This window comes from Lepidothrix coronata, unplaced genomic scaffold (assembly GCF_001604755.1).
Source record: "Lepidothrix coronata isolate B3197 unplaced genomic scaffold, Lepidothrix_coronata-1.0 Scaffold44, whole genome shotgun sequence".
Classification (NCBI taxonomy): Eukaryota; Metazoa; Chordata; class Aves; order Passeriformes; family Pipridae; genus Lepidothrix; species Lepidothrix coronata.
This window is the reverse complement of record NW_016690224.1, coordinates 5,106,517-5,133,578: the sequence shown is the minus strand read 5'-3', so window position 1 is coordinate 5,133,578 and position 27,062 is coordinate 5,106,517. Positions and strand designations below refer to the sequence as shown.

Genomic DNA, 27,062 nt, shown 5'->3' with positions numbered 1-27,062 from the left:
GTGGCCACACAAACGGCAGCCCTGGTTTGGAAGTGCTGGGCATTGGCTTAAGAAAGCTGAGTAAGAAAGAACTAACTGGAAGAGTTAACATTCAATTAACAAAACTAATTAAATCCAGAGTCCCTGCAAGCACACTCCTTATGGAACAGGGATATTCTGAGGATTAAGAATATCCTTGCATATGTGATTAGACTCTGGCAGCTCCCCTGCCCTCCTGCACCCAGAGCAATGACAGCCCCAGATGCTGCTGGTGTGGGGTCTGGTTTACAAAGCACAATGTGAGCTGGGGAGGATTTAACTTCCCCCACAGGCCACAGCTGACCTTTGAAAGACACATGTACTGAGGTTCTGATCTGACTAGAGTGTATTTTAAAGGGAGCGAATAAGAACACAGGCTGTGGATCTGTCCATTGACGCAGCAGTTCCCGGGATATCTGTGCCTGTGCAGTTCACTCTGTAACTGCAGACATTCCATCCATCTACAGCATTCCCACTGTGCATCTCCAGCTCTGTCCGCTATAGAGGAAAGCCTTTACCCAGGCTTTACCAGGGGATTCTGTCATCAAACAATCTGCTCTGAGAAACGAGCATTTCAAGACCTACAAATGTGCATCATCACATGCCAGAACAACCTCCAAGACAACCTCTGCTCACTCCACCCTGTAACACATCCCTGCCCCAGAAGCCATTCGACCGACGGCCGTGCCGGCGGGGGCACGGTGGGATTTGGGCAGTGAAGGCTGTTCCGGCAGGAACCACCACACCTTGATTTTGTGAGGACAGGAAATCACCATGGAGTATTTCTCCTGTGCTTTCCTCAGCTCTCCAGCAGAAAGGTCTCTCACACAGGGAGAACCAACTGCACAGCCAGGAGCCACACAGCCAGAACTCAGGAGGAACACCCGCCCCGCTCCTCCCGGGCATGGTCACAACATCTGGTCCATTCTCTGCCAAACAGAGGATCCTCCCCGGGCCCTGCACACCCAGCAGCTGCAGGCACTGCCTTAGGGACAGGAGTGCTGCACTTGGATACGTGTGCTGACTGCCCACAGGGACAGGAGTCACTGGGGTCTGCATTACTGGGTCACAGCAGAGCAGAGGTAAAGGCAGAGGTGACAGGATCCCACAGCCCAAGGAGTAAAGCTGCAGACTCTGTTTCCCTGACAAAGGTCAATAAATGCTGTTCCCTGTTCAATGTCACTGGCAAACACTGATTTAATTGGATTTGAACAAATGACAGGAGGATCACCTATATAGTTCAAGCTGCCTTCATACAAATTACATAAAATACTTCAAAGCGAGACAGCAGCAACACAATTCAGTAAATCATAATCAACCTCCAAGAGAAATAAAAGCCAGGAATCACTGCACCAGCAGCTCAGAGCTCTGCAGATGAATTACCTCGAAGCCCACGATGTCAGACTGAAGCACTCACAAAAATAACTATTTTTAACTAAATGCTTCTGGTGATATCTCAGTGTAGACAACTCTTCAGACTCTGCCAAAATCCACACTTGACATTCCATTTGGCTTTGCAGCTACTGCAGATCAAAAGTCACCCTTGATTTCATGGTGGCCCACTCTGCTTATCACAAAACAAACTTGGTCTGCATTTTTCTCATTTAGTAATCTGGTACTTTAAAAGGTATTTCCCTTCCATACAACAGGTGGGACTTTTAAAGCAGCAAAAAGCATGAATGAAGCACAGTGCCTTTGTACGAAAGAAAGAATGAAGGTACAAGGAGAGGCTTCCGTGCTAAGGACTCGCCTCTGCTGCTGCCTCATTTAGGAGGAGCTGGAAGCTGATGGGATGAATGTTTTCTATTGTGATGAACAATTTCAAGGGCAGGTGATGTTGTTCCAGCAATTTTTCTTCAAGCAATCACAACCTCGGGGTGCCATTACAGGATGTCCTAAGCCAGTTTCGCCGACACTGCTGAGCAGCAGAGGTGCTGCTCCTGCCGACCCCTTCCTGCCTTTGCCATCATATCCACACCATCCCCTCAGATCCCATCATGCTGCCACATACCTTTTGCCAAATTTAGCACATACCTGACTGCACAATAATCCAATTCATCTCACTCAGCAGCAGAAAAACAGCCTGGCAAAACCTGAGCACGCTGCCATTGTAGTGAGCTCAATCGGCTCACCATGTGATTGAGTGAGTGCCAGAGCCAGCACAAGAGATTTGGAAGGCAGGAGGGAAGGAGGAAAGCTCCTTTTCAGAACAGTAAACTGGGAATTCAGTTGAACCAGCATGAAAAAACCCCAATAACTCACACCTCCAAGCCAACTGGCTGCCTGCCACCTGCACCATCTCACCACCCATGGCAAGCAGCACAAAGATCAAAGACAAGCAGCTCCTGTGAGCTGCCTCACAACAAATTATTTGATCATCTGAACCAATAAACAACAAGATGCACAGCAAAAATGAACCAGATTGCTAAGATTAAGCCATGAACCACAAACAACCACTGTCTCCACACTTCTTTAACTCAATCTGGCAATTCACCCCACACCACACAGGGGTGGAATATGTTTCATGAGTGTTCTGGCACTTCCTTGGAAGCTTTTACAAACCAGAAAAACAGGTGTCCCAAGCACTCCCCTGGCATGTTCCTGGCTGTTTTCAGGGACTCTGCTCCACAACTCAGCAAGCCATTAATATCAGCAAATTTCACCCATCATCACCAGTGACTGATGTGTCAGAACAGGCACAAACCAGCAGTAAAGCCCCTTAATTCCCATACTCACCATCCATAAGGAGCCAGTGGCCAGTCAGGACCCAGATAAGGACAAGCATCACAGACAGAGAAAACGAGAGCAACTCAGCAGCAGTGAAACGCCCACAGCAGCCAAAGGAAATCCTGGGAACAACACAAACATCAGCCAGAGGGCTTTGTGTTTCCATTTAAAGAGCAGAAAATGGACACTTGGAACAAGGCTCAACTGCTGATGAAAGATGCCAAGAACAACTGAAGGGAAGTTCCTTTGCCACAAGTAGGTACCAAAACAGCAACAAAATAAAAGCTTTCCTCACATTCAAACAGTGTGTATAAAGCATGAACTGCAGAGATGGAAAAAGCCCTGTAAATCTTGGCACCTCTCTTGAAATTGTAACCATGCTATTTTCCTAGCACCACCTAAGATAGTGCTTTTAGCAACATGAACTCCAGTCACAAGGTTAAAAAATAAAATTAGTTTCAAAAGAACTGTAATTTTCACTGATGTAACTACAGTCCCCAGAAGAGGCAGCATTAAAATCCAGAGCCCGGTGTTAACGAACATTAAAATCCAATACCCAAATCCCAAACTCTGAAATCTCAGCCAAAATAAGCCAAACTTACTAAAAACCACTGTTGGGAAATCGAGTCCCCTGCAATGGTATCACATTTCCCAGGCTGGCAAGGGCCAGTGACTTGCAGAAATTGTGCTTCCTACTTTCAAAGTGGAAGCACGGTGTTGGCACAAGAACCAGGCACAACCAACAGCCCTGAAGTTAATGCTCATTAGAGAATTCTCTTTAAAAGAAAGAAATACAACACACAAGAAGAGGAGCAAAGGATTGCTCAGGTCCTTACTTGTTCTGAGGTGAGCAAGGCCGTGTTAGGTACTGGCACATCGGGAGCAGAAGGAAAGCAAAAGCTATTGTTGCAAGGACTACAAAAAGAAGAAGAGGTAATGTTAGGACATTCAGATCTGATTTCCACAGTACACAAACAGGCTTCTCCAAGTGGAAAAAGCTCTTGCAACAATGTCCTATTATCATATGCTCAGTGTTATTACAGCAAGAGCAGCTCAAGGCTCTGAGGTTTTCTGCAGAACAGTGGCTTTCAGACTTCAATGAAATGAAAGCTCTCAAAGGAATTCAATGCCCCATCCCCAAACCTTAAAAAAAGTCTTGAATCTATTCATGATCGTGTCAGCAAGAAAAACAGTTTTCACATATTCTGGGAGTCGGAAAAAATCTGGTTGTGAGACTCTTTGAAAATTCTTCAACATCCAACACAGACTAAGAGCATAATAAAGGATTTTTTCCCACTTTTTAACTCAGATAGTAATTTTTTCCCCCATCTCACTCAAACCTTTTTATTCATTACTGAAACACAGTACAACTTCAAATAAGTTATAGCCAGTAGCTGGCAACTTCACTTTTTTAAAACACAAAGTGCTTTAAGGTTTTGAAACCAGGACGATAAAAAGACATAAATATCCAAACAGACTATTTCCATAAACATTTTCTTTTTCAGGCAGCATACTTATCCCACCCACACATTTGTAAAAGCGTTTAGGAACTGCTGGTATTTATAATCATTTTTCCTTCCATTTTATTTTTAAAGGGTTGTTTAAAAGGCTGGAGCTCGAGGGCGTGGAGACACAGACATGTCAGCAGCACATCCCAAACTGCTGCAGCAAGAACACACTGACATGAAAATGGAAGGCACTTGAAACCTTCTGCATCCTTCAGATCAGATCTTTGTGCTGTCCTCTACTTATTCCTTTAAAAATTTGGGATGGCTGCTGCTGGTTTTTAAAGGGGATTTTTTTTCTCTTCTCAGTGAAGATGAGGAGTCAAACACTCTCTTTAGAACACAGTTTCAGCCAACTGGAAAAAGGAATTGGTTTGGTCAAACCACATCTTTCCTTTTGGGTGGGAGGATGGTTAAAAACAAAACAAAACAAAAAAAAAGGAGAGATCAAATAATCTAAAAAGAAAATTTAAGAAGTGTCTGCATGCAAACAGCACCAGGAAAACTCAAGAGTTCTGTCAGTATTTCCAAGAGGGGGACAAAAAGCAGAATGGGCAAGAATGAAGAGTGTGGCAATGCTGCACACGCTGACACAGCACAACCTCAGCTTCAGGGCACAGAGGGACCAAGTCCAAGACCAGTCCCAGGTTCCCAACTCCAGCAGGGTCCCCATCCTGCTGAACAGCCTCTAAGGACACTTTGCATTTCAGAGGTTCTGGGCTTAACAACACTCTCTGATGCAAGCCCAGGGAAAAGCACAAAAGTACCATAAAAGCAGGTTCAAGAACAAAGTTACCCAGGAGCACTGATCCCCAATCCTCTGAACCTGCAACAAGCCCCAACTGATCCTGCAGTTACACACACAAATGTTACAAAGGTCAAGGTCATTCGGGAAATAAATGGACCAAGAACCCTGACCAAATTTATCTTTTGACATAGATCTTCCCTTATAATATCTTGTATACTTGTGTGTAAATTCCCCTAATATCTAGCATGTAGTAGAATTAATCTGAAGTATTTTTTTTAATAGGAAAGAAGATGTGTGTCACAGGTCAAAGTTATAAAAGCAGAATTCAACAGGCCTCTACAGGGGGTACAATTAGTCTCAAGACTAGAGATTCAGATTTCACCCATTAACATCAGCCCTGCTTAGGAGGCTGGAGAGGATGCACAGCTCAGGAGTTCAATCATGAGGGAAAAGCCTGCAATGAAAATATGTGAAGTGGGAGAGGATGAAAGGTATTTGGGGGTTTAAAAAGCTTCATGGGCTCAGTATGTGGACTGAGTACAATTTTTAGAAGCTGCTGCATCTCTGGGGCAGTAGGAAGAATCTTGCTACTATCAACAGTAGCTGGTCTCTTGAAAAATTGCAAAAAGATCAAAAGGCCAAAATTTTCCAGAAAGGGAAGCCCTGGTATTTATTTAAATGACAAAATGTAACCAGTAAACACGAGTGGAGGATTTGCAATTTTTTCGCAGATAACAGTTTCAATTTTGTTCTAAATTCAAGCAGTGCAAAAGACTAACACAAATGCTCATGAGACCACAAGTACTCTTGAAACAGAAAAACTGCACGAAAGCAAAATTAAACTAGGAAAAGAAGTCTCTGGGTAGGATCCCCTGAGTTATTTCCCATAAAGTATCTGAATTATGAAATACCACATACAGTTCTGAGCACCAATTTATAAACAAGCGAACTTCATGCAAAATAATACATCTGGCATCTTTAAAGCTCTGGCAATTTATAGTTCAGAAGGTTTAGCAAATCTCTAAGTGGAAAATACTTCTCAAATAATACTCATCACTTTATTTATAGCTACAGAGACATGGAAATACAACTGTGAAATCTGATGATTCTTTTTTTAATGTACTGTGGCAAGTATTACAATTCTTATCAAAAAAATGTAATGACATCAGTACTTTCTGTTCTATTCCAACTCTTAGAGAGAAAAAAAAACCTTAGTCACCTGCTGTGCATATTGTAAAGACAACTTGAACTGAGTCAAAGAAGAAGAACATAACTAGGAGAGACACGGACGCTCCGATGGGCAGGAACAGCGCCTGGGTGGAATCGATGGTTTGAATACCTGCAGGAGAGAGAAGGGACACTTAACTCTCACACACACTCCCAGCTGTCCCTCAGCAGCACGAGGGAGGGCTCTGACAGCACGTTCCATTGCACCCCGAGATCCTGGAGCTCTGTCACAGCCAGGCCCAGGTGTCTGTGCAGACACACCCCGGCGGGGCGAGCACAGCAACAGCCCTGCTCTGCAGAACCCAAGGACTGAGAGAAAATGTAGGAATTTTCACTTGTGCCACAGAGAGAAGGAATAACAAGTTATGAAAATTAACATTACTTAGGGATTAGGACATAGCAGTTATATGTTTGCTTCACTTTACACTGAGACACAGAAATGTGTAGGGCAGAGCACAGGAAAGGTTTATTGAACCCCTCAGCAAGAGGGGAAGAGCCTGACCAGTGTCAGGCTGACCCAGCTCATGCAAAGGGTGCCACAGCTTCAAATTCCACCTGGGTGAAGGCCACCAGGCACTTAAACTGCATCACAGGCTGCAGTCACCAGATAACATCAAGCCTCACAATAACAGGTAGTTTCCAAAAATCACATTTACCTGTTTGTGAAACCCCCAGCTCAGAGCAGAGCTCTACGGTCCCTTTCTGCTAAAAACCACCATGAACTCAGGCTCACATTTTATAGCTGGCAGCAATTTTAAACAGTGCACAGATACTGAAGTATTTTATTATTTCCCCCACCTCAATTCTGCAGTGTAACCACTGAGGATGTTAATAATGGGACAGGACATTTTCTACTGCATTTTACCATGAGTTTTTAGAATTACTAACAAAATTGAGAAGCCCATCTATTTCCACACAGTCCAACAATTAACCAGTCTCTGTAGCTGTATTTATATTTGATCCCTGGAGGGGACAGAAGCTGTAAGCAATAACCCAATTAAAAATATAAGACACAGTTATTCTTGTAAAACACTAAAATCAGGTAACATCTGAAGTAGTCACTTGATAAGTGACCGGTGAAAAATAATACAATACTCAGACCTAGAAGAGATATAAAACCAGCTGAATATCACTGTGTTATCCCAAAATAATTAGACATGGCTGTATGAAGGGGGTTTTAAGGATCTTAAGGATAAGCTTTTAGATTGTCAAGCAGAATATAGCGATATAACCACACAGGAAAATATACACACATATTGCTTATGTGTGTGTGTTTCTGTGTAAGAATGTGTCTTTAAATAACAGGTTACCTGCACAACTCAGTCACTGATGTATCTGATTATGTTGAAAAACCTCACACTCCCATGAAACACACTCACAACAACCTCTCTGTCATAAATATCCAACCATTTCCATAAAAGAGAAGCTAAACAACGGGCAGGGAAGTCGTGACACCTGCACTGCACACCCATTTATTAGTTCATGTCGCAATCTATTATTCTTTAACATAAGCAGCACAGTAAATTTTAAAAATAAAAAGCAGAGGAACTCAGTCTCTTGGGATTTCTGCATTGCTGAGGTCTGGTACAAAAAGGTACAGTGCAATACAGACAGTGCAGTGATGACAGTGTGAGGACACAGAAATCCTAATCTGTGACTTAGATCTGGTTCTGCTCTGAGAAAGCACATTTATTCACATGCCCTTCAACTTCTCAAGGGAAAAACTGAACACAACAAAACCCCAGAAATGACACACTACACACCACCTTGGCATCTGGGAATTAGTGCCTGCAGCACTAAATGTCAGGGCTCTTCGTTTCATTTCTGATCATTCTGACAGCTAATCCCCTTAATGTGCTTATTTCCCAGCCCCAGACTGTCTTCCCTCACTGCCCAGATGCCAAAAGCCTCAACTGTTCATTGCTGAATCACCAAGCACAGCAACCTCTTTGCTCTGTGCTGCCAACAGAAGCAGTGTCTGACAACTATGTAAATTCCAAGAGTCTATTTTAAAAAAGGCAAAAAAAGCAAGAGACACATACAACATATGTTATTTAATTTATAATTTTAAAGCTATATTTCTTACTTTAAACAAAACAAGCTTGGCATTCAGGGTTTCATGCACAGGGCTTCTCACATATCTCACTCCTGCCTTCTATATTTGAGGAAAATATTTCATTCTAGAGCCCATTCTCAGAAGATGGCCACATAAATTGTTATAAGGTAAAATCAGGTGTGAATTTATAGCACATTGTGCACAGTGTGTTCCACTCTAACTGTTCACTTCCATATTTTTACCTGCAAAACAGTGCATCTCCAGTGGTCAAGCTGCCTGGAACCTATTTATAGCCCACAGAGGGGACAGTCACCCCACAGGAGCTGACATGTTAATCCCACTCTGAATAGACAGTGCAGACACGTATTTTTTGTCCATTATAAATGAGTTGCCCAAAGCCCTGTGAACTCTCTTCTTCAGTTTCTCCACTGACAAGGCTGAATCATCCTCGGGGGGCTGTCAGAGCACCCCACGGCCTCTCCCTGCCCCCGGACTGGCCAACACATCACAGCCAGACAGAAAGGAATTACATTCCCTTCTCACCCTGGGGTGGCTTTCTCAAAGCAAAGCTGTTTCCATTTCCAGCAGAACACGACGAATTGTGCACATGCAATTTTTATGGATTACGGAAATGCTGATGTTTAAAAAGAGGCTTCCACGGGCACGGATCAGACACAGAGAGCAGTGAGAGGGCACAGCGAGGTGGGAAGTGCCCAGGGATCCCTTGGATCAGGGGAATCTGCAATGCAGCAGCTGGAACACGCACCCAGGGGAAGCAGAAGGTGCAGGACACAAGTGGGGAAGGAAGACAAGAGTAAAGCTGACCCTTACTGTTATTGGTGCTGTTGCCATTGAAGGACCCAGCGGCGCTGCTGTTGTCTTTCTCTTTGTCTTGATTCTCAAAGTCCATGTTCAGAGACCTGCAGGAGTAAAGCAAACGGAACAGAGAAGATTTAAACTCCTGTTTAGGCTCATTCCCATTGGTCTCATTCCCATTCTGCCACTCTCTCCCTGAAAAAGCCCTGCAATGCTGGTTATTAGAAACTACACCAAACACTCCGGCAAATTAGGATAAATGAAATGCTTAGTTACAGATAAGGCACCAAATCACAGGTTCTGACAGTGAGACCTTTCACCAGTGCCTGCACTGGGGAGTGTTAAATATCTTTGCTGTGCTTTGTTGTTAGCTGCATTTCTGGGAAGTGTAAAACATGATGGAAGCACAGTAAACATTTCAATTCTCTGGTGAATTTGAATTCTTTCCAAGTTCTCGTTTGGTTCCTTTTCATTCAAATTTAACTATTGGTTTCATTTTTAAGACAATATTATTGCCTCCCTCTAAATGTTGCCATGAATGATGACCCAAACTGGCTTACAAGTAAATTGTCTGCTGAATGTAAGGCCTTACTTCATTGAAAAAACTTCAGCAAAGCCTAGATTTTTACATACACACAGAGCAGATACCTAGAGGAAGCTTTGAATAAACAGCACAAATTGACATAATTTAATTAATCCACAGGAGCTGACAACACTCCCCTGTGTAGCCAGCTCAGCTGTTATTGAGTCATCTTTTCATTTTGATATACACACTTCTAAAAAGTTCCAAAATGACACAGTACTCTACTCCTTTTGCCACAGTCCTTCACTTTGATATAACTTGTAAATTATATTCTAACAGATTTGGCATGACTTTCTGAAACAGGGGAATTTCACTTAAGGTCTCTTTTGACCAGCAATACTTTCTACCACTAAATTCTACACACTTTTTAATAAAAATACCAGCAATCAAGTTTACCATGAGAATTTCTCATTCAGATGCACGTATGTTATCCATGATTTAGCTGCATATTTATTTATTCAAATAAGCTACAGAGAAGCACCAGAAGCACTGGTCTTGTCTTAAGTCTGCAGCAGCATCCAAGTATTTCAATAAAACTTCCAGGTCAACAGGCATTAATTCCTTTTCAAGTTTAGCTGTAACCGTGCTATGCTAAGTAAACAAATTCGATTAATTTATCAGACAAGTAATAAATGCACCACGATCTTCTAAACAATTCCAGGGGCATCAGAGTTATTTCCTTTCAGTGCATTGATCACCCACTGCAATGCACAGGTGAGTGAGTCTGTGCTGCAGTCCCAGAGCCAAAATCAAGCACATCCAGGTCTGCAGGACCAAGACAGGTGGGGTGTATTAAGGACAGAGGGGTTGAGCAGCTTCACTGCACAACACAAAACCAAGGAAAAGGCTCTTCCAGTATAGAACTGGTTTGTTTCCTTTGCTTCTATTAAGCAAATGCTCCCCAACAGTGATATGAGATTTAAGCAGCTTTTGGGCTCAGGCTGAATATGAGGAAGCTTCCACTTCAGACATACAGTACTTGTACACAGATGATGGATCATCACCCAAAGAGTTATCAAACATACAAAGAGGCAATGGAGAACACTAAAATTCTAACCTATTAATCTGTTGTTCTGAGCTTGTTCTTCTAAAGATCTCTCTGCTCTGCCTCTTGTTTGGAGTGCCTCCATCCCTCATCCACGCTCCCTTTTCCCCCATTATCCATTGTAGCTTCATAATTTTCCTCTCAAGCTATAAAAATCTGGGAGGAGGCTGACAGCCCTCCAGGCCTTGCTCCAAGATTCAGGCAAACAACATCATTCTTTTCTCAGTGCAGCGTTCTGTTCCCCTCTGAATTAGTGCAGTTTAGCAAGAACTTCACACCATCATTCTCCCAGTGGCATCAGGCAACTCATAATTTAAGGGATTGCTATCAGCAGAGAAAACTGGAAATAAAAACTATTAGATCTACTGCTCATAAACAACCTCAGCCCCTCTTCTTTCACTGCAATGGTGTCAGCAATTATTATTACCTAAAACATCCCTGCCTCAAAAGTAAGCATAAATTAGGAAATTACTTTCACTTAGCAACACAGCTACTGATCCAAGCCAACTCCCCAACTATTTTATGATTTGGCTCTTCCCTCTGCTACACATTATCACTAATATAATAAAAAAAATTGAGAAGTGATCACCAAAACACCCTCCAAGAAAGCTAAAAACTATACTGTAAAAAAAGATTCTCCAAACTACTCGACTGAAGAGAAATGGCAAGTTGGGAAACATTTGCTGTTTTGTTCAAGTTTCTCCTGAGCTTCCAAAGGGAATGTTGGGCCAGCACCTCCCATGGGGCACTGAACTGCTCTGTTGTTCCTCCTGTGGGTCCCCACGGCTCCATCTGGGAGGATTTCCAGCGCAGTGTTTCAAAGCAGGCAGGAGTCCCTCCCGCAGGGAACCGCTCCGGAGGGTCACGCCGAGGCCACAGGGATGAGTAAGCTGCTGGCACGTCACTATCATGGAAGCTCAGATTCAGCTGTGGATCACTTCCACTGCAGAGATGCCTCAGGGAACCCCGCAGGACATGTTTGTATGGAAAAATGGAGGGAACAGGAAAGCAAGGATGTATCTACAGAGGCGCCTGCAGACACAACACATGAAGAAATTCCTTCTTGCTCTGCTCGTGAGGACAGTCACCATCTGACAGCACTGGGACTGTGGGAATGCCAAGCTGTAAATCCAACCAGAAGCACTCCATGTTCACATGAACTCTAAGTTCACCACGTGAGCTACTTTCTATTTACAAATGCTTTGGATACCCAAAGCCTGGAGATGGAAAACTCCAGTTCATCCCATGCTTTGCTTTGGTTTAAAAGCAGGTACTGGGACGGGTACATTCCGGGTTTAATCTGGCTTTACATAAGCTGAGACACCAAGTCTGGGGAAGTGATAGGATAGAAAAAGATTTAGCTGTTACCTGCCTGCAAAGTAACCCCAACATTTAAGTCCCAGAGAAGCATTTGGACAAGAATAGGTGTCTGCCCTGCCCTAGGAAACAACCTGTTTCAAGCTGAGCTCACCTCTTTAAAAATCCATAACTAACACAGATACTTGCACGCTCCCGTTTACAGCTTGCGAGGGTTTAAAGGATTAGCCCTGCCCCTTTGGCAGTCAGGAATGAAAGTGTGTCAAGTTCAAGGACCGAGAGACAGTCAGAGTGTACACGGCAGAGACGTTCCAAAGGGCTGGAAGCTAAAACTCCTGACCCGGAACAAACGTTGGAAGGCAATGCTCGTTCATCCACAGTCAGAGAAGGGGAACTCAACTCTACCAGCTGCACTTCATTCTAGATGTGGGCTTTACCCAGGATTTATTAGACACTCTTCTGGCTATACTGAGGGTTTGGGATACTTTGGTTTGTTTTGGTTTTGGACAAATGCTGTCTGTGTGAACTAGGACACTGGACCAAAGCTTTCCTTCATTCCCCCGAAACTTCCTGCATTAGATTAGATCCACCAGGCACGTGGATTTTATCCTAATGACTCACCCACCCAATTCTTTCTGATCCTATTACTGCACTTCTGTTTCAGTCACTTGCCAGCAACACCACAATAACTCTACCTGCTTCTTTCCAACTGAAAATCAGAAACCAAACCCACTTTCTGCCACACAGAGGTTAACGAAGGAATGCTATTTTCTTTTTGTCTCGTGACAGCTCCTTTAAAGACAAAGCACTCAAGTCTAGGTGACATCACTGCTGTCATATGAGAACAAGCACCCTAAGCTGTAACTTTCATCTTTCCAGCAAGACGCTTTCCTAAGAAAATTCACCCCCTTCGACAGAAATTTTTGTTTTACTTCTTTAGGAATTTCCAATTGAATATAATTTTGTAACTTACTACCACTCTTTAATTTCTTAAATAACTTAGTTGTATCTTTGTCAGCACCACTGTAAAATTTTCTCTATAAAACTGCTTTTGACCTCATCCCTGACTGAGCAGAATTGGAGCTTGTCCAAGTCTCCATCAGAACTCTGGGGTTTAGCTCAGACAACTGCTAAAGAAACTGATACAGGAAATTAATTAGGAAAGTAATTTTAAACATCTGGGACCCCATCTTGATCTACAACAGGTTGCATCTTGGGGTTTTCAGGATACATGGAAACAAGTGGCCTAGAACAGGACATTTCCTTGAGGGATTTGTATCCATCACCGTTGCACCACTTCATCGGGTAAGTTGGACTGCTCTGAAGTTCACAGTCCTTGCTATGTGAGTAGTTTTAAATGTAAAGCATAGGACAAGGTGGTAAAAGAGCATGTGCAGATACAAATAAGATGGCAAACAGCAGGGGAAAATTTTTAAGAGCAAGGAGCTCCAGGAAGGACAAGCAATTGAAGTTCAAGCACTCCTGCTGTTTTATATTGCATTATGTCCTCATAATTGAATTTTAATAAATGCTACAGCTTCTTGCAGCCAGATGCACAGTTCCTTTTCACACAACTGCATAAATTCCAATAGTTAATAATTTAATTAGTCCCACAACTAAATGCTAATCTAACTCAAAATGTGAAGAAAAAACTAAACAAATACAACCTTTTACTACTTTTTTGTTCTAATCACCTCTAGATTTTGTTTTCCTAAGGCCTTCTATTTTAATTCCAGCAGCAGTGCTGTTACCTAATGCTTGCTATCATCAACACACAGCTCTGGCAAAAAATTGGCTCTTTCATTATATGACTTTATTAACTTATGATGGTGATATAAAACCTCTTATCCTGACAGCTGCAACTCTCATCATGTGTATGACCACAGCTATCATCGACTTCAGGAGCACTCACAGCAGTTCAGAGACTCTGCATTGACTGCATGGCCTTTTATCACAGACTTGTGAAATGAAGCACTGCTCTTCAAGGAGCAGAAAGAAAAACATGCTGTATCTAAGTTTTAAAAAAATAATACTTTCATGTTGTGATTTTTTTTTTTAATATGTCAGGATGAGCCTCATTCCTCAGGTGCCACTACAGTGCAACAAGCTGGATAATACCACGTGCAAGTCTAAAGGGACAACTGTGTTTTCTCTAAACTATACTCAAGTCTCCTAAAATGAGGCAAATTTGATTTTTGAAGATTCAAACTCATCCTGCAGCAGCTCTCAGATGCTCTGCTGGAATTCAGCACTGCAGTTTCCCCACTGCTGTATTAAGCTGTTCCCCAGGCTGGAGCAAACAGCAGTGGGACCTGTGTGACAGGCCTTGTTTGCCATCCCATGTGGACACGCTCCATCAACCAACACCGAACCACAGATAAAATTCTGCTATCCATACCATTCCCTTCTATCTCTCTCAACAATCCTTTAATACCCTCTAGAATACAATTTTACAGAGCTGTCTTCAGAGACTGACTTTTCAGTTATCTCATACGTGTTTGTACTCTGACATGCAGTCACATCTTTCAGAAGCCCCAGCTCGCTACTGTTTCTTCCTTTTCCATTTCCTTTCCAGAAGCAAAACCATTTCATTTACATCACAGCCATCAGTGTGACAAAAGTACTAGGAACTAAAAGGCATAAACTGTATTCAGTCACTTGCAATATTTCTATTTGAAAAATAAAAATTTTACAGAACCTTAAAGAAAAATCTTACCTGAAACTGCCATAGACTATGAGGAGAATAGAAATCAGGAAGGTAGACACTTGACTGGAATCCACAAGGGAATACGCCCTGGAATCAGGAAAAAGAAGGCAGGTGTGTCATCATGAGTGTCCATTTCTCCAGTGCCATTTGCTAATTCTTTTTCTAATCATACTACAAATAGAGAACTGGATGACAAATCTTTATGGCAGCTCTCTCTGAAGTTCTCATTTTATCTAGGAACATAAAACCTGTACCTTGTAAATTAATTTTTATATTCCAGACTGCAGCATGCAAACCCTGTACAACCACCAAAGGGCAGCTCAAAAGCCTTGTGGTAATTTATTCTGAACCCACCAGATTCAGATTTTTTTCCCTGAAACTCATTAAAATTGCTTCAATTACAACTACTGCAGCCCTGCACATCGGTGACAGTAACCTGTTTTCCACAAGACTTCTTACATCTCAGCTGACAATGGTTAAGTGACAATACAGCAGTTGAGGCTCATTTAGGCAGGGAGAAAAAAACAAACAAAAAAAAGGAGCCCCCCAAAAGCAAAGCCCAAATGTCACAACAAGCTGCAACATTCCTTTATTAAACCACAGACAATTCCTTCCCTATTGCATCTTGCAGACCACTTGATACAGGATTACTGAGGGACATCTCGGCAGGAGGCTTAAAAAGCAGCTTTATCTGGGTTGATTTCCTGCTCTAACACACTGTGGGTAAAGCATGGAAACAGGAATATTAATAAAGCAGAGGGTCACTGTGCTGGGAGGGCACAGCGGGCAGGGAGAGGCTCTGGAGCCACTCCACAGGTTATCCACAACTTGTGCTGAAGTAATGGAAAAGAGCAAGAACAATCCCCAATGGTATGTGCATTATATCCTACAAAAAGGATAACTAAACATTTCTGAAAACCAACCAAAAGGCCTAATTTCAACAAGACTATGGATATGGAACAAAGATAATTGAATTACATGATTGTTCCAAATTAAGTATCACTGAGCAAATAAAAACTGAAGATACCAGACAGTTACAGAATCACTCATCCCATCCCCAATTTAAAAGCAATTTAGAGAAAATTTCCAAACCACCAGACACACAGTTTAAAATACTTTCTTTTAATACATAAACACAAATGCGAATCTTCTACTGCAGAAATTCAATATTAAACATCGCTGACAAACAGCCTCTTTTAGATGAAATTATATACTTGTGAATTAAGCTTTTAAGAAATTAGAAACTACTTTGGCTAATTACCATAAATAACTTCAACATAACCCCACACTATAAGTGAAAAACAGAGATCTTATTTGCTCATAATGTTGGCCAACACATAAAAACAATCTTGAGCTTTATATATTTAATTTTTTTGGTCATGTTTGACCCTTAGTTCCCAGGCTGTGGAACAGAGGTCTTAAAAGGATCCATGAAGATCAAGACACTGAATTGCAAATACATGCAACATGGAATTCAGCACTTACAACCAGTGTACATATAAAAGTTCAGGTTCTGCACAATATAGTTCACAGCATATCATTTTTATCCAGTGGTTACAGCTAAACTCACACCAAAAAGGAACAGCTTAAGGATAATTACACTAGTTTTATGTCCCTCACCAAACCCTGTGCAAAGGGAAAGTGAAGCTTTGTATTCTCTTTGGATTTGAGAATAAATAGCGGAATTCCACTATTGAAAGAACATTCAGAAAATCCACATTTATGAGAAAAACAAAATGATTGAGAGGAATTTCAACTGGTATCAAACATGTCCAGGGTTGTGCACTGAACTTCATTAACTGATGTTCATAAAATTGCATCTTCACAAATTGGCAAATACTTTTGAGATGAACAGCGTTTTCCATGTAATTCATCATTGAGTGACAATTTTGGAGGCTAGGATAATTAATATGCCATTTCATCATAATTACTAAACATGAGTCAAAACAAGGCTGTAAATGTTAAAAAGATTCATAAAACAGATGAAATACGGATGATACCCAGATCAGGCCTGTGCATAATCCATTAAGTTTTGTACCAGAGACTGAGGGCCCTTTGGCACAATGAAACAAGTTGAATAAATGCAACCCCATCCCGAGCACGGATCCAACATAGCCCAATCTGCTGACAGGCTGCAGTGGGGAGCAGGATTCTGTGCAAGGGGGAAATGGGAATGACAGCCCATCCATCCTGCACAGGAGAAGTGCAATGGTGCAATTAAAAACTCATCCCAGCCCAGTGCCATCTCCTGCCTTCTCCCCGCAGAGATCTCTACAGCAGGACATCCTAAAAACTCGGGGTTGCTACCACTCCTATGGGCTGGGAAAATTCATCCTCGCTGATATTCCAGCAAACAGGGCCAGGGAGGTACAGTCACACTTTCCTTCTTCCTGAGGCAGTTGGAAAAAGAACAAGGCAAAACACACACAGTGGATGACAGGCTGAGCCAAGGGAGCAGCTCGGGCACATCCAGATTCCAGCCAAAGTTTCCAACACAAGTAACCCACAAACAAACTCCAGGAATAATTTTACAGTGCGGAAGTGAAGCTCATTGTAATAAAACCCTGCAAGTTTTTAACATCTACTTTCCCTACATTATATAAGGTATTGCACAAAACCTGAAACCAGAACTGCTTCCTAAAATCCTAACCACTGACTGGATAGACAGTTCGTTAAGGGACTAAAAATCCTGGATCCCAAATAAACACTTCCTAACACATTAATCTAGGCCAGAGGTAATGAGCAAATGACTATCACATGAAAGAATCAAAAAGTAAGATTACTTCCATTAAAAATGACAGTGATCTGTAAACCCATCTGTAATTTTTACTGAAATTTAAATGACCTTCTGCAAGTCCACCAGATTCCATATGCATATAACTGGATTCTCCTATAGGCATATTTCAAATATTCAAGTTCATATACTCTCACAGACAAACACGGCATCAGGGCCACGCTCTTCTCAAGTGGGATCGGCCAAAACCAAAACAAACCCCCACACTACTGATGTTTTTTCAGAAGTTGCAGCAGACTTTGTGCAGCCACATTTAACCAGCCTTCCACTGCACATATAGAAACAAAATCAGCTTCCTTCTAACAAGGTATTTTTGTAAAACTGTTTAATCTTGGAACAAGTCATGGAAACTTGTGCACATAAAACGCCCGTAGCAAGCCTGTGCATAGTTGTCCTTTGACTTAAATACTGATTTTAAATGCAATTCTTAGTACTTGTTACATGACAAAGAAAAGATCATTATTCTTCATTCTCAATCTGAAAATTAATACTGGGTAAGGCCATGCTAAAGGTTCCTTTGAAGACTGACTTCAGTCAGTTCAGGTGTGTGCCATGCTACAAGAACAACTACCAGCCTGGTTCTGCACTCCAGTACATACCCAGAGCACTGCTCAAAATGCAAAGTCAACATTGGTTTTCCCAAGGAAGCACATTTTTTAGGATTCTTACACTGAAATTCAACATCCATGTAAGGCAGTTGGTTGAGAAGTTATTTAATCAGGCTATCAGATTCTTGCTCAGTCAAGTAACAAATAACTAATTACTACACCCAAGTATTTTATAAAACCAAGCACTCTGCTGCCTTAAGTCCCTTTTCTCAGCCAGCCACTGAGAGGTGACTTCCCAAACACTTCTTCTAGTTAAGATCTCACTCTGAACCTGCATCTTTACGAGGCAGAGATCAATTTTCACAACTTCTCTGCCATGAGGCATCTATTTCTGGCAGCTCCAGGGGCAAGTGCTCCGAGCACAGCGCCTGCGAAGGGCAGGCATGCCAGGGCAGAGACACAGCGAGCACTGTTCCATAACATATTCTGTGAGTCTGCCCTACAGCCATACAGTGCAAGTATTGTCTGGACAACAATCCAAGCAGCGAGCTCTCCAGCCTGGCACAGACTGCTCCATAGACCTTTACCTACAGAACAATTCCAGGGATGCCCGGCCGTTGGGACACACCACCACTTCCAAACAGCAGCCACGCAAAACACACCACGCCAGTTACAGCTGGCGTTCCAAGCAGGACTCTCCCCTCTTCTGGGAAAACATGAATAACTTCTGTATTCCCAAGGGAACAGAGACCCACTTCATTCCCAGCTAGAGAAGATGGGAACCAGCTAATGGAAGTTGCCACAACAACAGTAATAGTGCCACATGAGAGACACTTGCAAGCTCTTTTCTCTGCAGGTCCAGCTCTTTTCCCCTGTCCCCCCCAGGTCCAAGCTCACCTGTCTTTGGGAACATTCACCCCACAAGGTCTGCCCACTGTTCTTCTAGTCTGTAATCACTTTTTAATTTCTCTGGCTTTGTTTTTAGTTTTGCACTTCCCACTCAAGAAAATCACTCAGTCAATGCAAGCACCGGTTTCCACGTTTCAGATGAGCAGTTTCTGGGTAACAGTCCTTCCAAACCAGCAGAACCACCCTCAGGCAAAGCCTGGTACTTCTTTTTGCCCTCCCTGTCGAGCAATAAATATCTGCAACTTGCTTTGTTCAGTGAAGACCCAGAGAAAGGCAGAACTGGGAAACAAAGGCGTCTCTAGCTGACAGTGCAGAGCATTACCCTCAACACAACCCACTTGTCACCGGCCAGGCTGAACTGACCACAAGCCAAAACATTGCCATTACAAAAGCAACTTCTCATCTTTTCCAGACACCTGTTCTTCTTCATACCGTGCCTGCATAACCATCTGCAAAACCACACACAAAACCAGACTGGGGAACCTGTCTGCCTGAATAGTGATGAAGAGTGAATGGGAAACTTTCTCAAGAGATTTAGATTCCTGATATGGCCCGTTTCTGAACATAAAATCAAAGAGGAAAGACTGTTTGGTGACAGCATTGGCTTAAGCACCCCCAAATTATTGCCCAAGACATCAGGGAAGTTTTATGTAATTAGAATGAAAACCTCTTTCTGTTTGCACAAGACATCTACTAAATGTATGATCAAAGAAATTCAGCCCCTCGATGTTTCAGGAGCAAATATCACTCCCTGACTTCCAGGTACAAGAGGGATGATTGTGAGGAATTCTGCCGAGGGGGAATGGGAAGCCTGTGCCCTGAAGTTTCCATAGCAATGCAAGCTAAAGGCCTTGGACATGGATCATGGTCATACAAAAGCTGCTGTAACAGCAACAAGACAAACTTTCCCTGCCTTTACTGTACATATATAAGAATGCAAACAATGGAGCAACAAATAAATCACATCAACTTTAAAAGTGCAGCAGATGAACTACGTTCACTAAAGTTCACATGAAGAGAGAAGATTGCATTTCATCACGTATTTTCCTTTATCAGTGATCATAATATCCAAGAGTTTACAAGATTAAGGAAAATAAGACCATAAAAGGAAGGTGAGCATACCAGATAGGCTGGAATAACGATGGATTAAAATAGAAGAGCTTTTGTTTTGTTTAACGGGACCAAATCTACAACTTCCCAACATCTATCAGAGAATCACAGAAATTCACCCTGATGGGAACATAAGGAGATCATTTAACTCACTGATCTTACTCTGGGGAGCAACAATCAATCAGTCATGACAGGTGTTTATCTCATCTGTTGTTTTAAAACACTCACTGGTGAAATTAGAAGACTTTCTTGACATATAATGTAAGTCTTTGTGACTACAATTTTAGTCCACAATGTTTCTCCCATACAAAAAGTCCTTCAGAACTCATGGGGAGCCTGTCATAACCAGCCTCATGTGGGGTAAAATGGATCCATACATGAATTCACTTGCATACTTCAGTTTCTAAAAGATGTGGCTGCTTGAGAAGTGACCACACAAAACTTCAAACACTCTCCAGCCCACATTAAAAGCCAGGGCTATTTACTCACCCAGTCTGGTGCTCTTCACCTGCACTTCAAATATCACTCATTTTTAAATGTCCACTGTCTCCTCCCAAGGTGAATATAATCCATGCCCATCAAAACATGCATCCCAATTCTCCTTGAAAGAAAACTCATAGGCAGTAGCAGCATTGGAAGGGTGATGATGGAGCTTCTCCCTGCCCTGTTACTCACCACTGACTTTCAGAACTCTCTGAATGCACACCTTCAGTGTGAGGGTCCCCTCTCAGCAGACAGTCAGTTCTTACAGAGGGAAAACAAAGAAAAAAACAACAAAACAAAACAAACACCAACGAAACCAAACAATCAACTTCTGCTGGAAATCTGGTGTTAAATGTCAAACTCAAGGATGGACACTTCCCCCTCCTGCAAGTGTTTTAGGTATTTTATAACCCTCCTCCAAGCGTTTTATGTATTTCAAAAGCTTTGTTGTGTGTTTATTACATCAGTGATTGCTATAGCAATAGAAAAAACAAAGTCAAGAAATACCAGTTGGTAAATTCAAGGCAAGTTGAAGAGTATTTTGCACTTCCCCTGTTCCACCCCAGGTTTTTGAGCGATCAACTCTGCGTAGAAAACAACATTCACCTTCACACAGCTGCAGTGACCCCAGGCAGGTGTTTTCTTTCCCTCACAAGAGTGTGCTGCTCAGGAGGAAAACACTGTCCTGAATCTGTGTGTCTTGTACATTTTCAAAACATTCTGCTAACTATTTTATTCCTCCAGAGAAGTGTGAGGTAACTCAGTGATCAGGCCAATGTACTGCTAAGAGCAGTTCATGTCTCTGCTACAGTGTCTGTGAGCCACCACTGCAGAATTAGTTATGAAGAAGAACAAATCAAACCCAGGGACTCCAGAGCACGGCCCTGGGGCACATGGAAGAAGAGCACTCCATGGACATGGAGATCAATCACAGCTAATTGCACAAATATTCATTTTGGTTGGAGGGTGGGCTCTCTCCATAGGTGAAACCAATATGCCTTTCTTCCTTTACTGGACTCCAGGTCAAGGGTATCACTAAAAAGCCTCTTTCAATGCCCTGAGCGTGCACGACATACACATATTTAAGAGCCTCCATTAGGCTTGCTGCCAAACCAAAGTTAAATCTGAGTGGAACATTTAAAGGTATAATTTGAAGCGTGAAGTCATGGTACCCACAGCTGTAAACATATCTCAACACTATTCCATTCTTTAGGGTGATTCATAGGAAAAACAAGCAAATTGCTATGGCTTCCCCTACATTACAGGAATAGCTTGTTTTCTAAAGAAAGTTTACAATTTCATCTCATTGTCACGTGAAGATAAGGTCTGGTAAGTCTGAGTAACTTATGGAAACACATATCATGGTAGGAAAAAAAAGCTTTAAACAAGTCTAAAGTGAAACAAAACAAAAAGAGAGAAATAGGAGTAATTTGAGATGTTCCACTAAAAACAGACTTTCCTACAGACTTTGTTAGGGCTCAGGCAGGCATTTCAATTGGTAACCAGAGAACAAGTCTGCTGTTTATCAGGCAGAGAACTCAGAACAACATTTTCACACTATTCCATACCATATCCATATATATATATATATATATTTACATATACAATCTTAAACCCCAATTCCCTCTTCTACCCTTTCCAGAAAGCTCCTTTCCTAAAATTCTCCCTGCAAAACCAAAGCTCCCAACGAAACTGCTAAGAGCAAACCCTCCTCTGAGCTCACTTTGTGATGAAATTGGAGTGTGTGTCCAGGGAGGCATCAGGAGACACAGTCTTGAAAAAAAAAAGTATTTTCTGTTAAAAACATTATCAGAGCTACTCTCTTGGTTTACCCCACTGTTTGCCAGCACAACAAAGAATTACATGTTTCACAGTGTTTCAGAATTACAGCCACTGGAAGATTTCCAGACTTCATGCTCAGCTTGGAGCACTCGTTTCCTGACAGGAATGGGGGCACAACTTCCAGTCCCTGCACGGAAGCATAAGAATACTTTGCTTCCTCAAAGGAGCATTATTCCAAACCATTATTCCAAATCGTGTCCATATACCTCAAAGGTATTTTCAGCTCCTCACCTCCCCGCTGCTCCAGTGGAACCACACTAAACAGGGTATTTGGGAGCAAAATTTGCAATCAGTGGTTCATGGAGAAAAATTACATCTTCACATAAGTTGTACTGGACACACATATCTGAGTATTAAGTAGCCTGAACCAAAATAAATATCCCAAACCCTATTGATTATCTTTGGCATTGCTGTCCCAGAAAATACTGCCTTTATTATTTTGTACTCAGTGGGAGTCTGGATACATAATTTTCATCTCTTACCTACACACAGAAGAAATTACTCTTTTGAGGTTTATTGAGCTGTTGAGAAGGGTTCTTTGGTTGATTTGGGTTGGGAGTTTTGCTCTAAACCACACAAATGAAAAAAGACGTGGGAACTGCCCTTTCTTTCTTTTTTTTCTTTCTCAAAGAAAGAAACAACAAGATGTCACGAAAAGCAGGACATGCTTTTACTGCCAAATATATGTCACCACCAGCCAAGAATCCTCTCCAGAAGCAGATTTTGAAACTGTATCACAAGTATTTGTGACTGCAAATATTTTTTTTTTTGAAAATGTGAACAAAACATCCATGCAATGATGTCTGCAATAGGGGATCCCTGTGGAAGAAGACGTATCATTTCAATGAGTTAAGTCAACAAGAATATGTGGAAAAACACATTTGATATCAAAACACAGACTAAGCGAACATTTCCTCAATTTTTGTATTTTACTGTGTCATGTTTATTCTAACTGAGCTGTTTCAGATTTGCCAACTTCTTCCAGAATACTGGCATCCTACTACAGACCAGCCCCAGCAAACTGCTGAGCCAAGGCACAGCCCTGGTTTTATTTTTTAAAAACAATTATTACTTTTATCCTTTCTTGACAATTAAATCTGAAGGACTCCAGCCTATGACAGGATTTGCCTGTGTTGGTTTGAAAATCGAAAGCTTGAGGCAAGAAAGTCCAACACTGTAAATTGTATCCCCCCTCAGTCAGCTCACCTCTGACTTCAGCAGCATTAACAGAGCTCTGCCAATAAAACCTTCTTTTCCAAACACTTGCCACTACAATTAGCTTGGGTTTTGCTTGTAAAACTTATTTTATTCGTGAGCAGGAAAAGAAGAAAGAAGTGGAAAAATGCGCCCAGCCCCGTTTTTGTGCGGGGAGGTTTCATCCCGGCCAGCAGCTGCACCATCAGCAGGTGTCAAAATGGACAGAGGGAGTCAACACGTGGCCAGGGACAAGGTGGGACTAAAACCCTCCCAGAAGCAGCTTACACTTGGATCTGGTTAAGCACACTGTAATGCACACACCTGAAATCCAAGCTTTGCAGGAGTTCATGGAGATTAAACAAAACTAACCTTCGTGTTTTCCTGTAACTAACCCTGCACACAGAAGGAAGTGCTGCTTTAATGAAGCTAATTTTTAAAACAGATCACAGGTACTGTAGTTGCTGCAATAGATGACAACATTTTATAATATTTTGTGCTGTTTCAGTCCTTTCAGATTAGTTTTCACAGTAAATTCTACAGCTGCAGCATGCAGTAGTATCCACTGAAAACTAATCAAGTTCTCTGTTCCCACAAGCCCTTTGAGCACTTGTACTTTTATAACCCAAAGTTCTGCAACACCTTTGCTCCCACCACAGAACAACATCTTGAGGCACAGGCCACCCATTAAAAAAACTGTTCCTTCGGAATGAGAAAAAGACATAAAACTCGATGGCTGAACTAATTAAAGAAATTGTATTGCCTGTAACTGCCTTCCTAGTTTATCAAAGCCTTCAGTGTACTGCAGGGGACACGTTCAAGTTCTGCTGTAGTACCACAAAAACTGCCCAACAAGATATGAACACAATGCTTTTGTGGAAGAATTCAAATCAGCAAATGTCAGAACAAGACGTAAATATCTAATTACGAAAATGTACATAAATATACGTATGAGCCATCTGACTGAGCAAGGCTGCAGCTCGGCCACAGGAACGAACTGACCACACAGGAAGACTTTCCTCGTGTAGAAAACTGTTTCCACGTTCCAGAGACAATCAAAAGGACAACTGGAAGGAGGGAGAAGAAAGGAGGTCAAATCAAGATCTGTTACGCACAGTCCTCTCTCCCCGGAGCCACAAGTACATTTCTTTGGGTAAATTCTCAGATTCCAACAGGCCAGTGAACTCTGCAAAGGTCAGGCCAATATTTAGCCTACCCCAGAGACTTGCTGAAACAGCTCTTCTATCTAAATTACCACTTTCAACTGTATGGATTTTCAAAAAATAGCCCTTTTTACATCAGAAAAAAGGCAAATCAAGGGTGTGGTTACTGTAATTCAAGTCTACAAAGTACCACTGTGCAAACTGCCTACAGTTCTATGCTCGAGAGCCTCATCATGATCCAAATAACACTGTGCTCTCAGAAGGGCCCTTTGGAAATGCCAGTGGTTATCCCTGGTGCAGGAAAGCTTTCTGCAATTTTGATGGCTAAGACCCTTTTGGATTATTAAGGTATCAATTTATACCCCAGTTATTTGTGCAAGCCAGAGTTTTCAATCCCCTGGCAGTACAGCTCTGCATTAGACACAAGGCTGCTCAGTGCTGGTTTTTCATTTTTGAAGTTACAGGAAGAAGATAAAAACTTCCCCAAAATCTTCCCCTTCGGCTCCCACCTACGTTTTCATCTCTGTAAGTCTTTTTATAGGTCACAGAAAAGCTCATTAACCATGACTACAATCATGTAAAACAGGAGGACAATCTGTGTTTTGGAACACTCTCTTACACACACACACTAAATTATAAATTATATTTTCACTAAAAGGAAAAAAAATCAAACAATTCCAAATAAAAGAAATCAAACAGAACACTCAAAACCAATCTTCTCTACCAGATATTCCCAGACCACCAAAATAAGCTCATAAAACTGGACATACTGGACTAGCCTTACTTTTGAGTATTTTAAAACTGTGACACTCTGACTTCAACTTTTTCTAGGAAAGTGGGGGATAGGAAGACTTCAGCTCTACACTTGTTCACCTCAGGAGCTACAAAAAGCTTCTCAGGTCTATAGTAGACCAAAAGCTCTACAACAGTATCTAATACAATAGTATTAGGTTACTTTGGCACACACACGAAGTCAAACACCTAAACTGAACCAATCTATTCTCTAAACACACAAATATGATCAAAAGGCATATTGGTATAAGCAGAATTATCCATCATTATTCCTGATAATACAAGAAAAAAGTGCTGGTTGGGGGAAAAATGAGCTTCAAGTGAATGAAGGAACTGAATCCAGAAAATGTAAGGCGTGTTTAATTTCTTCATTGAAGCAGAAGCAAAGACTGAAAAAGCCACCCCTTCTACTTAGCTAAGTAAGTGAAAAGCAAGGAGCTTAAAAAGAAACAAACCCTCCAAAAATCAAAAAAAACAAACCTTCCATGCAGTTAAAAAGAAAAGCCTGAAGTAAAATCTCACACCTGTAATATTGTAATGATAATATTCCATAGTTCCAGCACTTCATTTGTAGGAATAATGCACTGCTGTTCACTAAACCAGAAATACGATTCGAAAATTAAAAAAAAATCAAACAGCAACATAATTTGCTGTTTGAAAAGTAAATGCAAGGCAACTTCTTTACAAAGAATAAACTCCTTTAAACAGGCAAAAAAAATTCAAGCATCACTAGGATCTACATTACCAGTGTGTCAAACAGCAGCTTTTCACTCCTGAATGGATCCCACCCAGAGAGAAGGCACAAAGCTGTATTTGAGCACACCACGATTCCCATGATTAGCTCCGTTAAAACCCAGGCAGTAGAGGGGGGAAATTAAGTTTAAAACCAGGATTTTCTTTCTGTTCTGATGCAACTCACACCCACAAGCACAGGACACACTCCACAAAGTCTCTTAATCAACGGGAAGGAAAGGTTATTTTACCCGGTGTAGAAAGCAAACCCAAACAAGTAAATCACAGAGTGAGGTGTATTTATTACAGGAGGAAAAGTCCTGAGCATAAAAGCAGAAAGCACCAAAATGACACACTCCACACGAACAGAGCCAAGCAATGCAGCCTGTTCCCAGGGTACCTGTGCCAAAGGCTCGGTGACTCAGGGTAGCACAAAGCTTGGCAACAGAACTCCAGCTTCAATTGTTAGCATGGCACTAAATGCATATAAACAGACTCTAATGCAATTATCTTGTTAAAATTGCATATGATTTAGTACAGAAGTCAATTAAGGTTTCACATTATGAGCATTATGATTTCCCCACAGTACTGAGCCTACTAATACCAGTATTTTGGAGACACTTCTGTAGTCACATTTGTTTTCCTGAGGTGTTCTCTTCATTTCTCTTCCTTTTAGTCATCCTGAGTAAGAGCACACAATGCATGCAGCACAGGAAGGAGAGTGGAGCCTGTCACTGGGATGAGTG

The 27,062-nt window shown here is 41.8% G+C and overlaps 1 protein-coding gene across 2 annotated transcripts in view; it reads right to left on the bottom strand.

Moving 5' to 3' along the window:
- The window catches only part of SPPL3 (signal peptide peptidase like 3), a 54,958-nt gene that overhangs the window by 7,755 nt on the left and 20,141 nt on the right, over positions 1 to 27,062 (bottom strand). Inside the window, exons 2-6 of one of the 2 annotated variants that reach the window (XM_017814205.1) lie at positions 14,759 to 14,836; positions 9,107 to 9,201; positions 6,218 to 6,337; positions 3,582 to 3,660; positions 2,755 to 2,867 (exon numbers count right to left, since the gene is read on the bottom strand). In XM_017814205.1, the coding sequence (XP_017669694.1) occupies positions 2,755 to 2,867; positions 3,582 to 3,660; positions 6,218 to 6,337; positions 9,107 to 9,201; positions 14,759 to 14,836 (485 nt within the window). The remainder of the gene's footprint in view (positions 1 to 2,754; positions 2,868 to 3,581; positions 3,661 to 6,217; positions 6,338 to 9,106; positions 9,202 to 14,758; positions 14,837 to 27,062) is intronic. The other variant, XM_017814206.1, reaches the window with a different exon arrangement.